The sequence below is a fragment of the Somniosus microcephalus genome, chromosome 1, assembly GCF_052327205.1.
Source record: "Somniosus microcephalus isolate GS21.2 chromosome 1, FLI_Smic_1.0, whole genome shotgun sequence".
Classification (NCBI taxonomy): Eukaryota; Metazoa; Chordata; class Chondrichthyes; order Squaliformes; family Somniosidae; genus Somniosus; species Somniosus microcephalus.
Window position 1 is genome coordinate 219,791,218 of NC_140987.1, and position 19,157 is coordinate 219,810,374.

The following is a 19,157-nucleotide window of genomic DNA, read 5'->3' on the forward strand; positions in this document are numbered from 1 at the left end:
CTGTTGAACTCTCCACAGCCAGCAATCAATTGAAATCACTCAACTGACAAACTTGAGCTTTTATGCTGAAATATATAGCTCTTTAAAAACCCCATAAAAGTTGAGCCTTATTGAATGAGGTGTAACTTGGTTTTTAATGGTGTACTGAGTTACTGCTGAACAACCATTCTGGTCCTGAAAAACTCATTTTATATTTGTGGAATGTCAATTTTTTCCATTATGATAAAAATTCCATGGTTTTTATAATTTTAACTAAAATCTATGAATATTTGTCTTGAAGCCCATGGGATTAAAGGGGCAGTGGCTGCGTGGATAAGAAATTGGCTAAGCGACAGTAATCAGTTGTTTTTCAGACTGTAGGGAAGTATGCAGTGGTGTCCCCCAGGGATCATGTTTCATTTTGGTAGGAAGAATGAGAAGAGACAATATAAACTAAATGATACAATTTTAAAGGAGTTGCAGGAACAGGGAACTGGGGGCTATGTACACATCTTTGAAAGTTGCAGGAGAAGTTTGAGAAGGGCTGTTAAATAGACATATGGGATCCTTGGCTTGGAGTACAAAAGCCAGGAAGTTGTGCTAAACCTTTATAAAACATTGGTTAGGCCCCAGCTGGAGTATTGTCCAATTCTAGGCACCACACTTTAGGATGGATGTCAAGGCCTTGAAGAGGGTGCAGAGGAGATTTGCTAGAATGGTACCAGGGATGAAATACTTCAGTTTGGTGGAGACTGGAGAAACTGCGGTTGCTCTCCTTTTAGAGCAGAGGAGATTTGATAGAGGTGTTTAAAATCATGAAGGGTTTTGATAGAGTAAGGAGGAGAGTGGCAGAAGGGGCGGTCTCCAGAGGAGAGTGGCAGAAAGGGCGGTCTCCAGAGGAGACAGATCTAAGGTAATTGGGAAAAGAACCACAGGTGACATGAGGGAAAAAAATGTTTTTTGCACAGTGAGTTATGATGATCTGTAATGCATGGCCTTAATGGATGATGGAAGCAGATACAATAAGTTTCTGAAGGGAATTGGATGAATACTTGAAGCGGGTACATTTTCTGGGCTGTGGAACTAATTGGCAAGCTCGTTCAAAGAGCTGGCACAGGCACGATGGGCCAGGTGGCCACCTTCTGTGGTGTGATTCTATGAAAATGTCAATTTACTCACCATTCATAGCCTCTTTTTGTGGCGGGCTTTGCTGAGATGTAGTGCCCAAAAGTGAGTGTAGTACGCCAGATGGGGTCTGACCAAGCTCTCTCCAACTGAACCCTCGCGGTAAAAGCCAGCATTTCATTAGCCTTTTCGATTACTTATCGTACCTGTGCTTTAGTTTTTAACCACTTGTGTAAATGGACACCTAAATGTCTTTGTTTCTCCACAGCTCCTAGTCTCACCATTAAGATAATGTGATTACTTTCTGGAATCCCAAGTGGATGACCTCACACCCTTCCCTACATTGAACTTTATCTACCACCGTTTTGCCCTACTCACTTAGTCTATATGTCCCTTTAAATTCCTGCTCCTAAAAGATCCCTGGGGAACGTCACTTGTCACATTCCACCAATCAGAGAATGTTCATTTTATCCCTACTACCTTCTGACCAATTACCAACCCATGTCTCAAGGTTACCTCCAGTTTTGTGCTTGATATACCTATCAATTCGTCCAATAAAAAGCGACGAGTTAGGAACGTAACTAAAGGTTTTTATTGACTAAATAACAGAGCCCACCCTCGTGGGTGATCGGGTCCAACAAGGAGGAATACCAGCCAGTCGACTACCTTTATACCTGGGCAGGTAGGTGGAGCCATGGGCGGAGTCGGAGGTGGTCAGCCCAGGTATAACAGCGCGACAAGAGGCGACCTCGTATCGTGATACAACAGTGATAACGGTGATAACAATACAACAGTGATAACTATAGTGTAACGATAAAAGTGGTTTACCACATTCACCCCTTGTTTAGATTTGAGTCCGGCGGGGTGAAGTGTACTACCAGTTCTGGTATGTCAGTCTGTCCGGAGGCCTCGTAAGCCTCCGATCGTCGCAGCGGCGGTGCTGCATTATCCGGTGTTAGTGCTGGTGTCTGCGTGGTCGGCGAAGGCTCGTGGGGTTCCGGCATGCCGTCTACCTGGGCTGGAATTGGGGGGGTGGTGGGGGGGGGTAAAGGTGGTGTCTCCGGAGTGCCCGAGGGTGCGAGGTCTCGTAAGGAGACAGTGTCCTCCCGCCCGTCTGGGTAAGCCACGTAGGCGTACTGGGGGTTGGCGTGCAGGAGGTTCACCCTTTCGACCAGGGGGTCTGTTTTATGGGCCCTCACGTGCTTTCGCAGCAAGACGGGCCCCGGAGAGGTCAGCCAGGTTGGTAGAGTGGTTCCCGTAGTCGACTTCCTGGGGAAAACAAACATTCGTTCATGGGGGGTGGCGTTAACGGCAGTGCAAAGTAGTGACCGGATGGAGTGCAGCGCTGTCGGGAGGACTTCCTGCCAGCGGGAGGTTGGGAGGCCCTTAGACTTTAAGGCTAAGAGGACGGCCTTCCATACCGTCGCGTTCTCTCTTTCCACCTGGCCGTTCCCTTGGGGGTTGTAGCTGGTGGTCCTACTTGCTGCAATACCTCTCGCTAGTAGGAACTGACGGAGTTCCTCGCTCATGAAAGAGGAGCCCCGGTCACTATGTATATAGTTTGGGAACCCGAACAAGGCGAAGAGGTCGTTCAGGCATTTAATGACCGTGGTACTGGTCATGTCTGGGCAGGGGAAGGCAAAGGGGAAACGGGAGTACTCATCAACAATGTTGAGGAAGTACACATTACGGTCAGAGGACGGGAGGGGCCCCTTAAAGTCGATGCTCAGGCGCTCGAAGGGGCGGGTGGCCTTGATCAGGCTTGCTCTGTCCGGCCTAAAGAAGTGCGGTTTGCACTCGGCGCAGGTCTGGCAGTTCCTGGTTATGGTCCTGACCTCCTCGATGGAGTAGGGCAGGTTGCGGGCCTTAATGAAGTGGTAAAGTCTGGTGACCCCGGGGTGGCAGAGGTCGTTGTGGAGGGTCTGAAGTCTATCACTTTGCGCGCTGGCGCATGTAATTCGTGACAGAGCATCGGGGGGTTCGTTCAGCTTACCTGGCCGGTACAAGATATCATAATCGTAGGTGGAGAGCTCGATTCTCCACCTCAAGATCTTGTCATTCTTGATTTTGCCCCTCAGCTTGTTATTAAACATAAAAGCGACCGAACGTTGGTCGGTAAGGAGGGTAAATCGTTTGCCTGCCAGGTAGTGCCTCCAGCGTCGTACCGCCTCCACAATCGCCTGGGCCTCCTTCTCGACCGACGAGTGTCGGATCTCAGGGCCCTGTAGGGTCCTTGAGAAGAAGGCCACCGGTCTCCCCTCCTGGTTAAGGGTGGCGGCTAGGGCGAAGTCGGATGCATCGCTCTCGACTTGGAAGGGGATGGACTCATCCACTGCGTGCATAGTAGCCTTGGCAATGTCTCCCTTAATGAGGGAGAAGGCTGCGCACGCTTCCTCCGTAAGGGGGAAGGATGTGGACTTCATGAGGGGTCTGGCTTTGTCCGCATAATTGGGCACCCATTGGGCACAGTAGGCGAAGAGCCCCAGGGTTCTCTTAAGTGCCTTAGGGCAGTGGGGGAGGGGTAGCTCCATGAGGGGGCGCATTCTTTCGGGGTCGGGGCCGATGAGTCCGTTCTCTACTACACAGCCAAGGATGGCAAGGCGCGAGGTGTTAAACACACATTTCTCCTTATTGTAGGTGAGGTTCAGCCGTTGGGCTGTACGGAGGAATTTCTCCAGATTCACGTCGTGGTCCTGCCGGTCGCGGCCGCAGATGGTGACGTTATCTAGGTAGGGGAATGTGGCCTGCAGTCCGTTCTGGTCAACCATCCGGTCCATCTCCCTTTGGAAGACCGAGACCCCGTTGGTGACACCGAAGGGGACCCTAAGGAAGTGGTATAGGCGCCCATTCGCCTCGAAGGCGGTGTACTGGCGGTCCTCGGGGTGGATAGGGAGTTGGTGGTAGGCCGACTTAAGGTCGATGGTCGAGAATACGCGGTATTGTGCAATCTGATTGACCATGTCAGATATGCGGGGAAGGGGGTATGCGTCCAGCTGGGTGTATCTGTTTATGGTCTGGCTGTAGTCGATGACCAGGCGATTTTTATCGCCGGTCTTAACGACCACGACCTGGGCACGCCAGGGGCTGTTGCTCCCCTCGATGATGCCCTCCTTCAGGAGACGCTGCACCTCAGAGCTAATGAAAGCTCTGTCCCCAGCGCTGTACCGCCTGCTCTTGGTAGCGACGGGTTTGCAGTCGGGGGTGAGGTTAGCGAACAGGGAAGGTGGCGGCACCTTGAGGGTGGATAGGCTGCAGGTGTTACGCGGTGGGCGGTTTAACCTTCGCTGGTTGTCGACTGTGAGTGGGGGGAGGGGTCCACCGTATGCTAGGGTTACACTTTGGAGGTGGGATTGGAAGTCCAGCCCTAGTAGGACGGCAGCGCAGAGCTGGGGGAGGACGAGGAGTTTAAAGTTTTTATACTCTGTACCCTTAACCGACAAGGTCACAGCACAGTAGCCGCTAATGTCCGTGGCGTGGGACCTCGATGCCATCGAGATTCGGTTGCGCGTTGGCAGGACAGGGAGGGAGTAGTGGCTCACCGTGTCTGGGTGGATGAAGCTCTCCGTGCTTCCGCTGTCGAACAGGCAGGTCGTGGCGTGGCCGTTTACTTTGATGTCCATCATCGACTTGGACAGGTGGTGTGGGCGGGCTTGATCCAGAGTGACGGAGGCTAGCGTGTAGGTAAGCGAGTCGTTGTCGTCTGCGGGCGAGGCGGTCGTCGGGTCCGGGGGCCCGGTGGCAGTCGGGCGTGGTGGGTAAAATGGCGTCTCCCACGAGGTAGGACAAAATGGCGGAGAAGATGGCTGCCCCCATAACTCACATGAGGCACTATTGGGGTCGGTTGCCTTGATCAAAGATGGCCGCCCCATGACTCACGTGTGGGGATACTGGCCTCAGTTGCCGTGAAAGAAGATGGCCGCCCCCACAGTTCGCATGAGGCACTGCTGGCCTCTGAAGATCCGCTCCTGCAGGCCTTAGAGAAATGGCCTTTCTTCCTGCAGGTTGTGCAGGTAGAGTTCCTGGCTGGGCAGCGCGACCTCGGGTGCTTCTCCTGGCCGCAAAAGAAGCAGCCGGCGGCCCGATCGCGGGTGCCCGATGTCGGAGCCGGTACCGGGGGTGGCGGGCCCGGTCGGGTCCGGGACGCCGACGCTGAGGTAGGTCCCGGGGGCGGCGCTGCGAAGGGTATTGCGGTAGGGGTCGGGCCCGAGTCCCAGGGTTGCGAGCAGTACCTGGAAAACGCCTCCTGGTCCTGATGGGCCACCTCCAGGGAGAGAGCGAGGGCTTCAGCTTTGTCCAGGTCGAGGTCTTTAGCTTCAAGCAGTCTTTGCCGTGAGTAGTCGGACCGTAGGCCTTTCACAAAGGCATCGCGGATATTATCTTCCGTATTTTCAACAGCCGTCACCGCTTTAAAGTCACAGTTCCTGCCGAGTGCTCTTAGCGCCCGTAAAAATTCAGCTACAGACTCTCCTGGCTGTTGCGGGCGGGATCTTAGGAGGTGCCTGGTGTACATGTAATTTACCGGGCTGCGGTACTGCTGTTTCAGTAGGTTGATAGCGGCCTCGTACGTAGTCGTGTCCTGTATGAGTGCGTATACTCTCGGGCTCGCTTGGGCGTTCAGAAGTCTTAGTTTGGATCTCTGCGGGGCGCCGGATTCTTCCAGGTAGGATTCGAAGCAGTCCAGCCAGTGTTTGAAGTTGAGGGCTGCGTTTGCTGCCTGTGGGTTTAGATCCAGGTACGGTGGTTTGAGGGCTTGCAGCCAAGCCGGCTGGTGTGGCTGTGCTTCTGGGAGGGCTTCTGGCTGGCCAGTAGTAGACATCTTTAAAATTTAGTCAATAAAATTGATATACCTATCAATTCGTCCAATAAAAAGCGACGAGTTAGGAACGTAACTAAAGGTTTTTATTGACTAAATAACAGAGCCCACCCTCGTGGGTGATCGGGTCCAACAAGGAGGAATACCAGCCAGTCGACTACCTTTATACCTGGGCAGGTAGGTGGAGCCATGGGCGGAGTCGGAGGTGGTCAGCCCAGGTATAACAGCGCGACAAGAGGCGACCTCGTATCGTGATACAACAGTGATAACGGTGATAACAATACAACAGTGATAACTATAGTGTAACGATAAAAGTGGTTTACCACAGTGCTTTCATTTTTTCTAATTTCTTGTGTGGAACCCTATTAAATGCCTACTGTATAAGTCCATATAGACCATACTCATGGATCCTGATGGGCTGATAAATTTACTGTTTTAAAAAAAAAAAAAAAAAAAAAAAAAATATTGGTCCGAAATTTGCAGTCAGCGGCAAAGGCGCAAAGTTTGCCTTTTTTGACATGCAAGTGATTTCAGTGCAATATAATGGGGAATCCCTAACGGGATCTGCTGTGATGTCAACAAGCTTTCTAAGCCGCCAATCACATTTCAGAATTATCACAAGGAAGCGGGAAATGAGGACCTGCTTTTTGTCCTGACTTTTAAAAATGTTAGAGCAAAACAAAGATTGGGGCTCTCGCATGGGGATAAAGTAGAACTGAAATGAATATGAACAAACTTTTACCAAAATATATATAAAAAATTAAAGTTTCTTAAATTGAAATGTTTTTATCATAATGGAGAAATTTGACACTCCACAAAATTAAAATAAGTTTTTCAGGGCCATAATGTTTGTTTAGCAGTCAATAAACTGTTAAAACCCCAGTTACACCTAATCCAACAAGGCTGAAAATTTAATGGGGTCGTTAACAGCGCTATTACCATGGAAAAGCTCAAGTTTTCGTCCATTGCACTGATTGCCGGTTATTTTGTGGGGTGGGGGGCGCAGTGTCGGAGCAGTGAATGACTGACGGCAACTTCAGCATACGCTACATCTTGAAGTTGCGGTCAGTTTCAAAGGGGTAATAATGACTAATGCTGTTAGTTCGCTGTTACTACCCATTGCAAATTCTGGCCCAGTGATTGATTTGACTGGGAATCTAATTCAAGATCCTTGATGTTCAGTTTGTTAATACCATGGCATGGGGAAATTGAGCCCAAGACTGAGACTGGCTATGTTGGTACTACAGGATTGCTGCATTGTTGGAAGTGACAACTTTTGAATGCGATGTTTAGCTAAGGCCCATTCTGGAAGAATCCATGGCATTATTCAGAGGAGTTCTCCCTGTATTCTGACTGACCTTTCTTGAAGAAAAATATAATCCAGTTCATTCCTTTGCCATTGTGGGACAAACTTGCTGCTCTGTTTGCCTATTTGACTACTTCAAAAGTAATTAATTGGCTGTAAAAGCATTTTTGGAGTCACCCAAGAGTACGTTAATTTGCCATTATAAATGCAAGATACAGGAAACTTTTTTTTTATCTGGGACCGGCGTGGTGCCAGTTTATCAAAGTCCGGATTACAGAGAGGTATAGTAAAAGGTACGAGAGCTCTGTACACAGCAACAAATCCAGGCTTCCCTGTTGCTTAGCAACAGGTGCAGGAACCCCGGCCACAAGATCCAAGCGTCCCTGTTGCTTAGCAACAGGTGCAGGAACCCTGGCCATGAGATCCAAGCGTCCCTGTTGCTTAGCAACAGGTGCAGGAACCCCGGTTACACAGCCACAGATCCAGGAACAGCCACTAATATGAGGTAAAACTTACCTGAACCTACTCCTGAATTTTGCCGGTTAACACAGACTTCCAGTTATTTAGGTGCCGGTAAATCAAGAGTTTCCTGTATTTCTTTTGCATTGCAATTAATGCAAAATGTAATCAAGTGGTGGCCTCTGCTATCTTTGTTCAGAATCTGTGGATGAAGATTGACACTTTTTTTGTCTACTTCTATTTTTGTTTCCTCTTAGATGAAATCAGCGTTGCTCAGCCTGTAGCTGTTCTGAAATCGGAAAATGTGTGGGGTGCACTGCGAGGTAAGTGTTAACAAGATTGCTGCAAAACTTTTATCTTGCTGAACTAGCTACTTTTGTCTATATTGTTGTATAAGTTGGTTTGAAATGTGCTCTATATTTTACCACCTTCTGGGTGTGTGATGTATTTGGTTCTTCTGGAAGACTGGGTAGGAGAAAGAAGATAACGTGCTTCAAAACTTAAAAGTAAAATTTGCTTATTAGTACTGTACCATGGATATTTGCTCCTACCAGGGAACACTAGCAACATATCTTTGAAGACTGACATTTGTATCAAACAGGAAGTACCAGTGGTATCAAGATGCTGAACAGAGGCACACTGGGTTATTGAGACTTATATTGGCAAATCGTAATATATTTTATATGTAATGTATACTAATTGTACTGTGGCGTTGCACACATTGGCCCAGAAATTCGGGTCGGGGGCTTCCCGCGGGTGCAAGCCCCCGACCTGCACTTACCTTGCGCGCTGGCCTGGCCTGCACTTACCTTGCACGCCAGCTGTAGGGCCCCGTGGAATTCCGATCCGGGGCCTGGTCAAGCAGCTGGCGTGCAGTGCTTGCATATCCCAGGGGCGCAGTTAGTTCGATGCGTCCCCCTGGGATCACGTGGGCCATGGGGAGCCAATCGGAGCAGGGAATGCTCCATTCATAAGTCTTGACAGGAAGTGCTGTCAAGACTTATAAATACTACGGCCCCAAAATAGCACTAAACCTTCAAATTATTGTTTTTTAAATCGCATTTTTTAAATAAACTATAAATTACATGAAATAACTATTTTAAACAATAATTTAAATTTGAGATTTTATATTCTAACGGGGCTAAAAATAAACTTACCTTGCTTTAAAGTATTTAAAAATAATAAACCTGTGGGGGAAAATGTTTTAATTTTAATTAATTTACCTTGTAAAAAGCAGGCCTTACGCCTGCTTTTAAATTTCTAACTTCTGCAGACTTACCCTCACAGAAAAACCTGTTTAAAAAAACAACCTAAGTTTGATGCGCATGTGCAGCCTCCCCCGTGCACGCGTTCGACCTCTGAACCCCCGCTTTCAGAGGAACGGAAGTGCTGGTTTCCCACGCATGCAGGAAACCGGCACTTCCATCGGGCCTACGGGTGAGTACCCAGCGCATTCTTGCCCGTGGAGACCTGAATTTCTGGGCCATTAAGTCAGATTCCTGAGGTCAATTGGAAGCTATTTTATGTTGGGGAAACCTTCCCTTTTGGAAATGATTGACTTGCTTTCTCTTTTTTTTTAATATTTAAAAAGTGCATGTATGACACCTGAATTGTGACTAGTTTCAAAATGTTTATTTTAAATGGCTTGTTTATTCATGATGTAGCACATTGTTGCAAACGTTTAGTGGTGATGTAGGAGAGATGTGAGAAATTAAGTATACAAATGTTCTGCTTGGATAACAATTTATTGATAATTCTATCAACTCCGAACTAGTCCAGTATATTAAACTGTTCAGTGTGGGAGACAATTACAAAACACCTGTTGGGGTTTAGACTTTTTATAGGCCAGCTAAACTGTTAGTTAATTAACTTTTTGCATAAATATTTACCACTTTTTTTAAATACCACTTAAACTTTGTTTCAGGACTAGAGACCTTCAGCCAATTGGTCTATGAAGATGAATATAATACTGTAAGCTATTTTCAGAAATTGCTTTATGGAATTTTTAGAAACTAATAGTTTTTCCATTGCTCTCTTTTCTGTCAATGTTTTTCACTTGTGGTCTGGCACACCAATTGTGCTGTGATTTTTAGGATTCTTCAGGCACAGGCCTTATTTAAAAAGTTTATCTAACTAAGCGAATAGAAGTTTAGAGTAATCAGCTAACATCCACTTGTGCTATGAACGCATTGCTGAATGTAATGCATTTGTGTACCAATTGGAGAATTGATGTATTGTCTTTGTTTCTTGGACAAACGGGTACATCCTATTCTTAATTCTCTACTTTTTTTTTCTAAAAAGAACTTGCTGATGGAAGTTGCTGACGTGTGGATTATCATTATCGGGAATGACTTATCCATCTTTGTCTTTTTGTATGTTTGAATTAAGTGTCTGGTTCTAGAGATCACTACATTTAAATGAGTTTAAAAAAAAACTGCTGCATGTTCAGCATGGGGTTCTGATAGTAGAACATAATATAGTGAGTGAAATGAGGACTATGGGCAGCATGTAAGGGTGAACAGCCATGAACCCAAATCTTGCCTCCTTGCTCTTCCTTTCCCAAAATTATATTCATGTCCTGTAGATTTGAATTTGTTCTTGTAAACTACATGATGTATTATTGGACCCCCCCCCCCCTTGTAGGTCCTATTCAGTGACTAGGTTATTTATTTGTGAAGGTTTTAAGTCCCAGGTATTTCAGGGCTTCTTCACATGTGAAAAATGTGTACCAATTGATGATACATTTATTCAAAATATATTCTGCACTTCCAGCATCTTGTTAATAAAACTCAGATCGTGGATGCTCCAAGATTTGCTCATAGAGGAGTTTTGCTTGATACATCTCGGCACTATTTACCTGTTAAAGTAATTCTTGAAACGCTGGTAAGTAGCAAATGTGTTGCTAAACTCCTGTGTGTGTATATAAAAAAGAGCAGTTTATAATTCATTCTTCATAAACTGGGAAACTTGGATTGACGCTAAAGGGAAAAGAACCTGAATGAAATAAAAATAGAAAATGCTGAAAATATGTAAAATGTCTGTCAACTTCTTAAAAAGATGGGTTAACGGAAGGGGCTTACTTAGCTCCAGTTTTTGATCTCTTGTCTGAACCATGAAATGTTTATTTTCTCTTTTTGCATGTTAATAGAAATGTTATGTAATTCCAACATTTTCTCTCTCTGCTTTGGATCTGAAGATTTTCTTTTTACAAACCTTGGAGCTGCAGTGTACTTCATGGTACCTAAGTTATAAGAACTGTAAAGGGCTAGTGTTAAAATCTTCCTGGAAGTGTTTTGCATATATACTAAATGTTTGGCTTTCAGAGCCAAATAATTAGCACCCATACTATACTTTAGAGAACCGCTTTTATAAGAAAACTAATCAACTGTTAAATTGTGTACGTGTGCTCAAGTGAGGAAAGAGTTGCATCTTATTCATCACTTTATGACCGCTTACGGCCTCTTTATAGCCTTTTGCTCTAATGCTGTCAGTATAGTTATCATAATCCATAAGGTGGCTAAAAGTTGACTTTGTAGGTAATTCTAGAAGCTAAGTCTCCTAGTTTTAACAGCTTTTTGTTCTGTTTTAGGATGCCATGTCATTCAATAAGTTTAATGTTTTCCATTGGCATATTGTGGATGACCCATCATTCCCTTATCAAAGTGTCACCTTTCCTGAGCTGAGTGCACGGGTTAGTAAAGACATTTTACCATATTATGACTACATAAACATGACTTTCTGGATACAACAACTTGTATTTATTGGTGCCTTTGTATTTAAGGTGCTTTATAGGAGCGTTACAAAACAACATGTGAAACCAAGCCACACAAGGAGATACTAGGGCAGATGACCAAAAGCTTGGTCAGAGGTGGATTTTAAGGAGTGTCTTAAAGGAGGAAGGAGAGGGAATTCAGAGCTTAGCGCCTTGGCAGTTGAAGGCACTAGCACCGATGGTGGAGCATTTAAAATCGGCGATGCTGGAGGCCAGAATTAGAGGAGTGCAGAGGGTTGTGGGGCTGGAGGAGATTAGAAATGGAGAAGGACAAGGTCATGGAGGGATTTGAAAACAAGGATGAGAATTTTAAAGTAGAGTTGTTGCTTAATGTAAGCCAGTGAGCACAGGGGTGATGGGTGAACTGGACTTGGTGCGAGTTAGGACACAGGCAGTACAGTTTTGGATCACCAAGTTTACAGCCAGCCAGGAATGTGTTGGAATAGTCAAGTCTAGAGGTAACAAGGCATGGATGAGGGTTTCAGCAGCAGATGAGCTAAGGCAGGGGTGGAGTTGAGCGATTGGAAATGGGCAGTTTTAGTGATGGTGCGGAAATGTGGCCACAAGCTCATCTCCGGGTCAAATGTGACATCAAAGTTGCGAACAGTCTGGTTCAGCCTCACGGATGCCAGAGAGAGAGAGAAACATAGGAGCAGGAGTAGGCCATTCGGCCTTTAGAGCCTGCTCTGTCATTCAGTATGATCATGGCTGATCCTCTATCTCAATACCATATTACCGCTCTCTCCCCATACCCCTTGGAGTCTGGTTGGGGAACGGAGTTTGTGGCGGGGACCAAAGACAATGGCTTTGGTCTTCCTAATACTTGGTTGGAAGAAATTTCTGCTCATCTAGTACTGGATGTCGGACAAACGGTTTGACAATTTAGAGACAGTGGAGGGGTCGAGGGAGTTGGTGGTGAGGTAGAGCTGACTTGATATATACAAGTAATGTGTATAATACATACAAAAAAATTAGCTTTCCAACTTTACTACATTTTGTGCCGCAGGCTCGTGGAAACCTGTTCTTAAATGGATTAATAAATATTTGAGGGAAGTGTTTCTGTACTGACCAGTTTGGTGCTCCAGACTGGCGTCTATCTAACCTAGACTTCGGTTTCAGTAAGGGTTGTGTATACAAATAGTGCAATACTACAGAGCTTTTGCTCCTACAGATTTCCCTTTTGGTAAGTTACTGAACTTTAGGTATCTGAAGAGCTGGGAAGGTGAGCTTTGTATTTACTATTGGGGAAAGAATTTGTGGTTGAGCTATGCTGTAGAAGGCTATAGTTTGGTGTTCGATGATTAAGCTTAAACCTGCATTTTCTTTAATCCAAAGTGTAAAGTCCGCGCCTCAATAATACACGGACTTCGGGAGAACAGTTTAACAGGTACTTTACTGAACAAGAGGCAGCTTGAAACTGAAACTACAGAAGCCTGCTAGGGCCTTTTATACAGGGGTGGTCACTGCTGGTACTGCAGTCTAAGACCAGTTATTCCCTTAAAGGTACATGCACAACAATTCCTCCCCTTTTTAGATAAACAGTACATAACATTCATTTAACAACTAAATAATAACTAATTACAATTTTCTCAGTAATATATACATCAACTGAAATAGTCATTTATAAGTTCAGTCTTTGAGGAGGCTTCCTGATCCGGACTGGATAGCGCCTTTCTCGAGTATCCTGTTCTGGCGGTGGAGTCAATTCTGGCTCATTGTCATTGGTTGGTTCGTCAGCTTCCAATACCCCTGCTTCTGAGGTAGACGCAATCTGTACTTCGGGCTCATTACCAGGTGCACATGCTTGTGGTACAGGTTTGGCTTGTTCCTGTGACTCTACAATCTGGTCAGCATGGCGTCTCACGATGCCCTCTCCAACGTCCACTGTGTACATTAGTGGTCCCTGCTGTGTGCATATCGTGCCTGGCTGCCATTTTTCTGTTCGGTAGTCGCGGGCCAAGACTGGTTGCCCTATCTTGAAGTTCCTGGTTGGCTTCTCATTTATGTGCTGGAACTGCTTATCCTCAACATCTCGTCTTATGTTTGGTTTGAGCAAATCCAAGCGACATCTTAGTCTCCGGTTGAAAAACAGTACGGCTGGAGTTTGGTTGGTTACTGCATGTGTCGCATTCCGGTAAGCAAACAGGAAGTTATCCACCTTGTGTTGCAGTGGTATGTCGTCACTATACATTGCCTTTATGGCCTTTTTAAAGGTCTGAACAAACCTCTCAGCCAATCCATTTGTGGCTGGATGATATGGGGCAGATGTGTAATGTTTCACCCCATTATTCTTCAGGAACCTCCGGAAATCCTCAGACACAAACTGTGGGCCATTGTCGGAACAGATCTGTTCTGGCAACCCATTCCTGGCGAAGATGGTCCTTAGGACTGCAATAGTTTTCTGTGGTGGTGGAGGACATTTTAATTACCTCTGGCCATTTCGAATGGGCGTCCACAGCGATTAGAAACATTGAGTCCATAAATGGACCAGCGAAATTAATGTGTACCCGTTGCCATGGAGATGAGGGCCACTCCCATGGATGTAGCGGGGCCTGTGGTGGAGCATTTTGGACCTTCTGGCATCCTGTGCATCTCTTGGTCATATCCTCGATTTCTTTATCGATTCCCGGCCACCACACAAACGCCCTGGCTAGGCGCTTCATTTTTACCCCTCCCAGATGACCCTCGTGAAGCTCATCGAGTACTCTATCTCTCAACTTGGGTGGAATTACCACTCTGGATCCACACATCAAGGTTCCCCGGCACACTGACAGCTGTTCCCTTCTTGGCGAGAATGCTGGCAACAGTGAGTCACCATATGCTGGCCATCCCTTCACATCATAGACCCGAGAGTGTGTCGGGTCATTTCGGGTTTCCTTCTCAATGCTTGCGTTTGTAACAGGCAAACATTCGACTATGGTCGCATGGAATATCTCCACCGGGTCCACTACAGGTGCTTCTTCTGCCGTAAGCAACGGTAGGCGCGACAGCCCATCAGCACTTCCATGTTGTTTCGTACCTTTGTACTCTGTCATACTGATGTGCGCCTAGAAAAAGTGACCATCTTTGCAGCCGTTGCACCGTCATCACCGGAACGCCCTTCTTTGGGTTAAAAATTGAGACCAGGGGTTGATGATCAATCAGTAGGGTGAATTTCTGCCCGTGCAGATAGTGATTGAACTTCTTCACACCCCCCCCCCCCCCCCCCCCACCCCCACACCAGGCTGAGGGCCTCCCTATCAATCTGGGCATAGTTACGCTTGGCTGAGGTTAGCGAGCGCGATGCAAAGGCTATTGGCCTCTCTGAACCGTCACGGAATTTGTGTGACCGCACCGCTCCAATGTCGTAAGGTGACGCATCACATGCCAACCGAATTGGTAGTGTTGGGTTGTAGTGGGCCAATACTTCTTTTGAAGTGATTTGGCATTTACATTCCTGAAAGGCACGCTTACACTCATCACTCCATTTCCATGTTACACCAGTTTGAAGGAGGGCGTTCAGTGGGTGCAGAATTGTAGATAAATTCGGCAAGAACTTATGGTAGTAGTTCACCAACCCGAGGAACGACCTCAGTTGCGACACATTTTCTGGTGCTGGAGCCTTGACTACAGCCTCAATCTTGTCCGGCGACTTATGCAACCCTTCCTCATCAATCATGTGGCCACAATACGAGATTTGTCTCCTGAAGAACTAATTTGTGACGGTTGGCTCGTAGCCCATATTCCTGCAATCTCGTGAGCACCTGTTCCAGGTTGGCACAGTGTTCATTGTCATTTTCGCCCGTAACCAGGATGTCGTCCAAATAACACTGGGTTCCCGGGATCCCTTGCAGGACTTGTTCCATTGCCCTCTGCCACATAGCCGGGGCCGATGCTACCCCAAATACCAGTTGATTGTACTGGTAAAGGCCTTTGTGTTTATCGTGAGGTATTTCCTAGATGCTTCTTCCACCTCCATTTGTAGATACGCTTGAGCCAGGTCAATCTTTGTAAAATGTTTCCGTCCAGATAGTGAGGTGAAAATATCTTCTATCTGCAGAAGCGGATACTGTACTGTGTGCAGGACTGGGTTCACAGTCACCTTGAAGTCCCCACAGATGCGAACCTTCCTTGGCTCCCCAGGCGTGCTGCTCAATGCTTTCTTCATTACAGGAACGATGGCTCCAGTCCACCTTAAACAGCACCCCCCCGAACGCTCCAGACTCTCCAGTTCAGCTTCCACAGCTGGGCGTATCGCACCGGTCTGGCCGTGAAAAATTTTGGGGTTGCGTTATCCTCAATCTTTATGGTTGCCTTTACTCCTTTTAGAGTCCCAAGTCCTTGTTGGAACACCTCTTCTGCGTCAGATAAAATTTGTGACAGACGTCCAGGTGCGACGTCATCATCTTTTTTGTCAGTCACAGTTAGTGCCAGAATGGAATGCCAATCCAATTGTAGTCTTCGGATCCATTCACGTCCCAATAATGGTGGTCCTCCGTCTTAGTATATACATGTATAGTTTCTGTGTTTCCTTTCCGTTATATTCAACTGGCACCCTTATTTTTCCTCTGGGGTAGACCTTTTGCCCCGTGTATGTCTTCAATACAATGGACGTGTTCTTCAAGGGTATGTGTGAGAATAGCCGCTCATAGTCTTGTCGATTCATGACAGTTAGGGCTGATCCTGTGTCCAATTCCATCTTCACTGGAGACCCTGCTATCATGAGGGTGACCCAAATGGTTCGGTGATCTTCTTTTGCGATCACGTTGTGTAACTTTAAACAACTTAGTCGCCTGCTCCCGGAGTCCTTATCAGTCTCCTGATCTCCTGAACTACTATCTGTCAGTTTCTGTACTTTCCTGTACTGTTCCTTAGTAGTTCTTGTCGTGTTGGTCTTCTTTCCCGACCTGCAGACTCTTGCTATATGTCCCATTTTCCTGCATTGCCTGCATATTTTATCTTTAAACCAGCAGTCCTTCTGCTGATGGGTTGTTCTGCCGCAGCGATAGCACTTTGGCACCATATGCCATTTCGTTAGCGCTGTATTCTTGTGGTTTCTGTTGTATTTCCGCAGATCCTCGTGCTGCTGCTTTGTAGGATACTGCTACGCTGAAAGCCTGTTCTAGCGTCGGGTCCTTTTTTGAAAGTAGTCGTTTCTGGGTTCCTTCAGTCTGGAGCCCGCAGACAAACTTATCCTGTAAGGTGTCTGCCAGTCCTGCTCCGAACTGGCAGTGCTTCGATAACTTGCGTAGTTCTGTAAGATAGTCAGCATTGCTCTCATCTTTGTGCTGGTTTCTTTTATGGAACTTGAATCTTTCTGCTATCAGCAGTGGTGTAGGGCTTAGATGTTCCTGTAAGATGAACAATCTCCTCAAAACTTTTCTCCATTGGTTTAGCTGGGGTAATTAAATTCCGCAATAGGCCGTACGTACTCGCACCCATCAGATTTAATAATACCGACGCCCTCTTTCCATCAGCCACCTCATTTGCCTTGCAGTACACTTCAATTCTTTCCACATACGTGGTCCAGTCTTCTACCTCGTTGTCGAAAGCAGTGATACTGCCACTTTTCGGCATCTTGGGCGATTTAAAATGGCGCCTCCTGCACTTTTGCTTCTTCCCCAACGGGATAAAATGGCTTCTCCCGTGCTTTTGCTGCTTCCCCTTACTGCCACGCTGCTCCTAGCGTTCTACAGGGTAATGGCGGCGACCCGCAGCTTCGGCGCGTCCCGCTTTCCTTCCCCCCCCCCCCCCCCGTTTAGTTTCTCTCCGCTGTCCTGTTCTCGAGCACCGACTGCGCCCTGTGCGCTCCACCCTCTCTCTCGTTTTCTTTTCCCGGCGATGCTGCGCAGCCCGATTTTTGTAGAGCCGCTCGATCGAGCTTGAGCCCGCCGCAGTCCGGAAGGGTCAGCGCGCTACCTGCTACCAGCACGATTCGCTGGAACCACAGTCTCTCCCGCAATTCTCCAAACACCGATGGATTCTTTGGGCGGTTGCCCTCGGTCGACACCCATTGCTAAGACCAGGACCTTCCTTTCAGGCGAGATCCCCGTGAGATTATGCCACACTGCAGGTGAGTTCGAACTTACTTGTCGCCACTGTAAAGTCCACACCTCAAACTGTTCTCCCGAAGTCTGTATTATTAACAGGTACTTTACTGAACAAGAGGCAGCTTGAAACTGAAACTACAGAAGCCTGCTAGGGCCTTTTATACAGGGGTGGTCACTGCCGGTACTGCAGTCTAAGACCAGTTATTCCCTTAAAAGGTACATACACAACAGAGTGTTCACTTTTTAATGAATAATTTCTTCTAAAATGTATTCTGTTAATTGTAAAATCAATTTTGTTCATTTTAAGTCCATGCTGGTGTCTTAACATGCATTGAAAGCCACTGTCATAGAAGCAGCCAAAGCCACATAGGTAGAGTGTCATCTTGCCTGATGTGGAGTGCACCCATTCTGTGTAGGTACCAAGTCCAGCAAATTCAGGGATAGGTTGGCAAGAGGGGACCCTCCGATGTACATAGCAGTTCTCCTGAATTTTAACCAGTTGAAATACAGTACTGTCAAGCTTTCTGGTGCTTGTTCAGTTAAGGCTACCATAAGAAAAGTGGTTTGCTGGATTATAAAAACATGATTGGTAGCTTCAGTGCTGGACCTCCCTGTCTGGTTTGTGGCGAGAATGGCAACATGCACTTCTCTGTAGAAAGTTAGTTTTGCATGCTTTATCATCCAGTCCATTGCAAGATAGCTGTCCAAGTATAACCTGAATTGTACAGACAGAACTGTTTCAAAATCAGTTCAATTGGTACAGATGCTCTGGGAATAGCATTTGCCTTCTCGTGAAAGTGAGGGGGGACAAAAAGTAGTGTGCCATGGTTTAATTACAAAGGAAGTTATCTTAGAAAACCATAAACTTAAACAGTTGGTAAACTATTAATGGTTGCAGCCTTTCATTGTTACTGGTGACCTGATTAAATCAAATTATACCTAGCTACATTGTTTTAAATATATATTTACTAAGTTGGAATACTGCACCTCCAAAATGGCGTTCCACTTGAAATGGAGGGAAAGCGCCAGTTTCTGGAGGACTGAATGCTGCTAATCCTATATATGGGGCAAATCTGCTGTCCTGTAAATACCACGGTTAGTCAGTAGAAGAATTCGGCCTTGATGTTAACATTACCATTTAAGGAAGTAGGAAATTAGTTGATATTTGGGTTTGTGTACTGCAGAAGTATGCTTTTTCTTCCAACACCTGTTTCTTCCCCCCCCCCCCCACCCCACCCTTAAAATTTTTTTTAAAAAAACCCCCCACTTGATCCTCCTTCCACTTTTTTTTGTCAATAGCAAGGCATTTTCGGGAGTAGTGTGGTAGTTTCTAGCATGGTATTTCGGTTCCGGTTCAAGCGTGGACCTGAACAATTTCTAGATTTGTTGGTATCTTATCTGTAGAATGAGAGTTTGAAACTCTAAACTGTGCCAGTAACATTTTTCTAATCTTGGTGAAACCACAGATTTAATAGAACAAGCCTACTGGGCAAAGCTTATGTACTTCATAAAATCGCAGTAGACTACTTTCTGCCTTTCATGAAGGGAATATTCTGCTTAGAGGTCGGGGGCTAGTGTACTGTGGTGGTCACATTTCATAGAGGATGTTGTGTGACTTTAATTAGGACTGTTTCAGTGCAGTGGCAGGGATGGAAACCTGAGTGGAGAGATTCA

At 46.3% G+C, this 19,157-nt stretch overlaps 1 protein-coding gene across 2 annotated transcripts in view; it reads left to right on the forward strand.

Annotated features, from left to right (window-relative positions):
- The window catches only part of hexb (hexosaminidase B (beta polypeptide)), an 85,842-nt gene that overhangs the window by 21,399 nt on the left and 45,286 nt on the right, over positions 1–19,157 (forward strand). The window contains exons 1-4 of one of the 2 annotated variants that reach the window (XM_085990398.1): positions 7,918–8,005; positions 9,607–9,653; positions 10,455–10,565; positions 11,272–11,373. The exons of the other annotated variant lie outside the window; for it this stretch is intronic. Of the exons in view, the coding sequence (XP_085846524.1) occupies positions 11,278–11,373 (96 nt within the window). The 5' untranslated portion in view covers positions 7,918–8,005; positions 9,607–9,653; positions 10,455–10,565; positions 11,272–11,277. Of the gene's footprint in view, positions 1–7,917; positions 8,006–9,606; positions 9,654–10,454; positions 10,566–11,271; positions 11,374–19,157 lie in introns of those variants that run through there. 2 annotated transcript variants of the gene reach the window in all.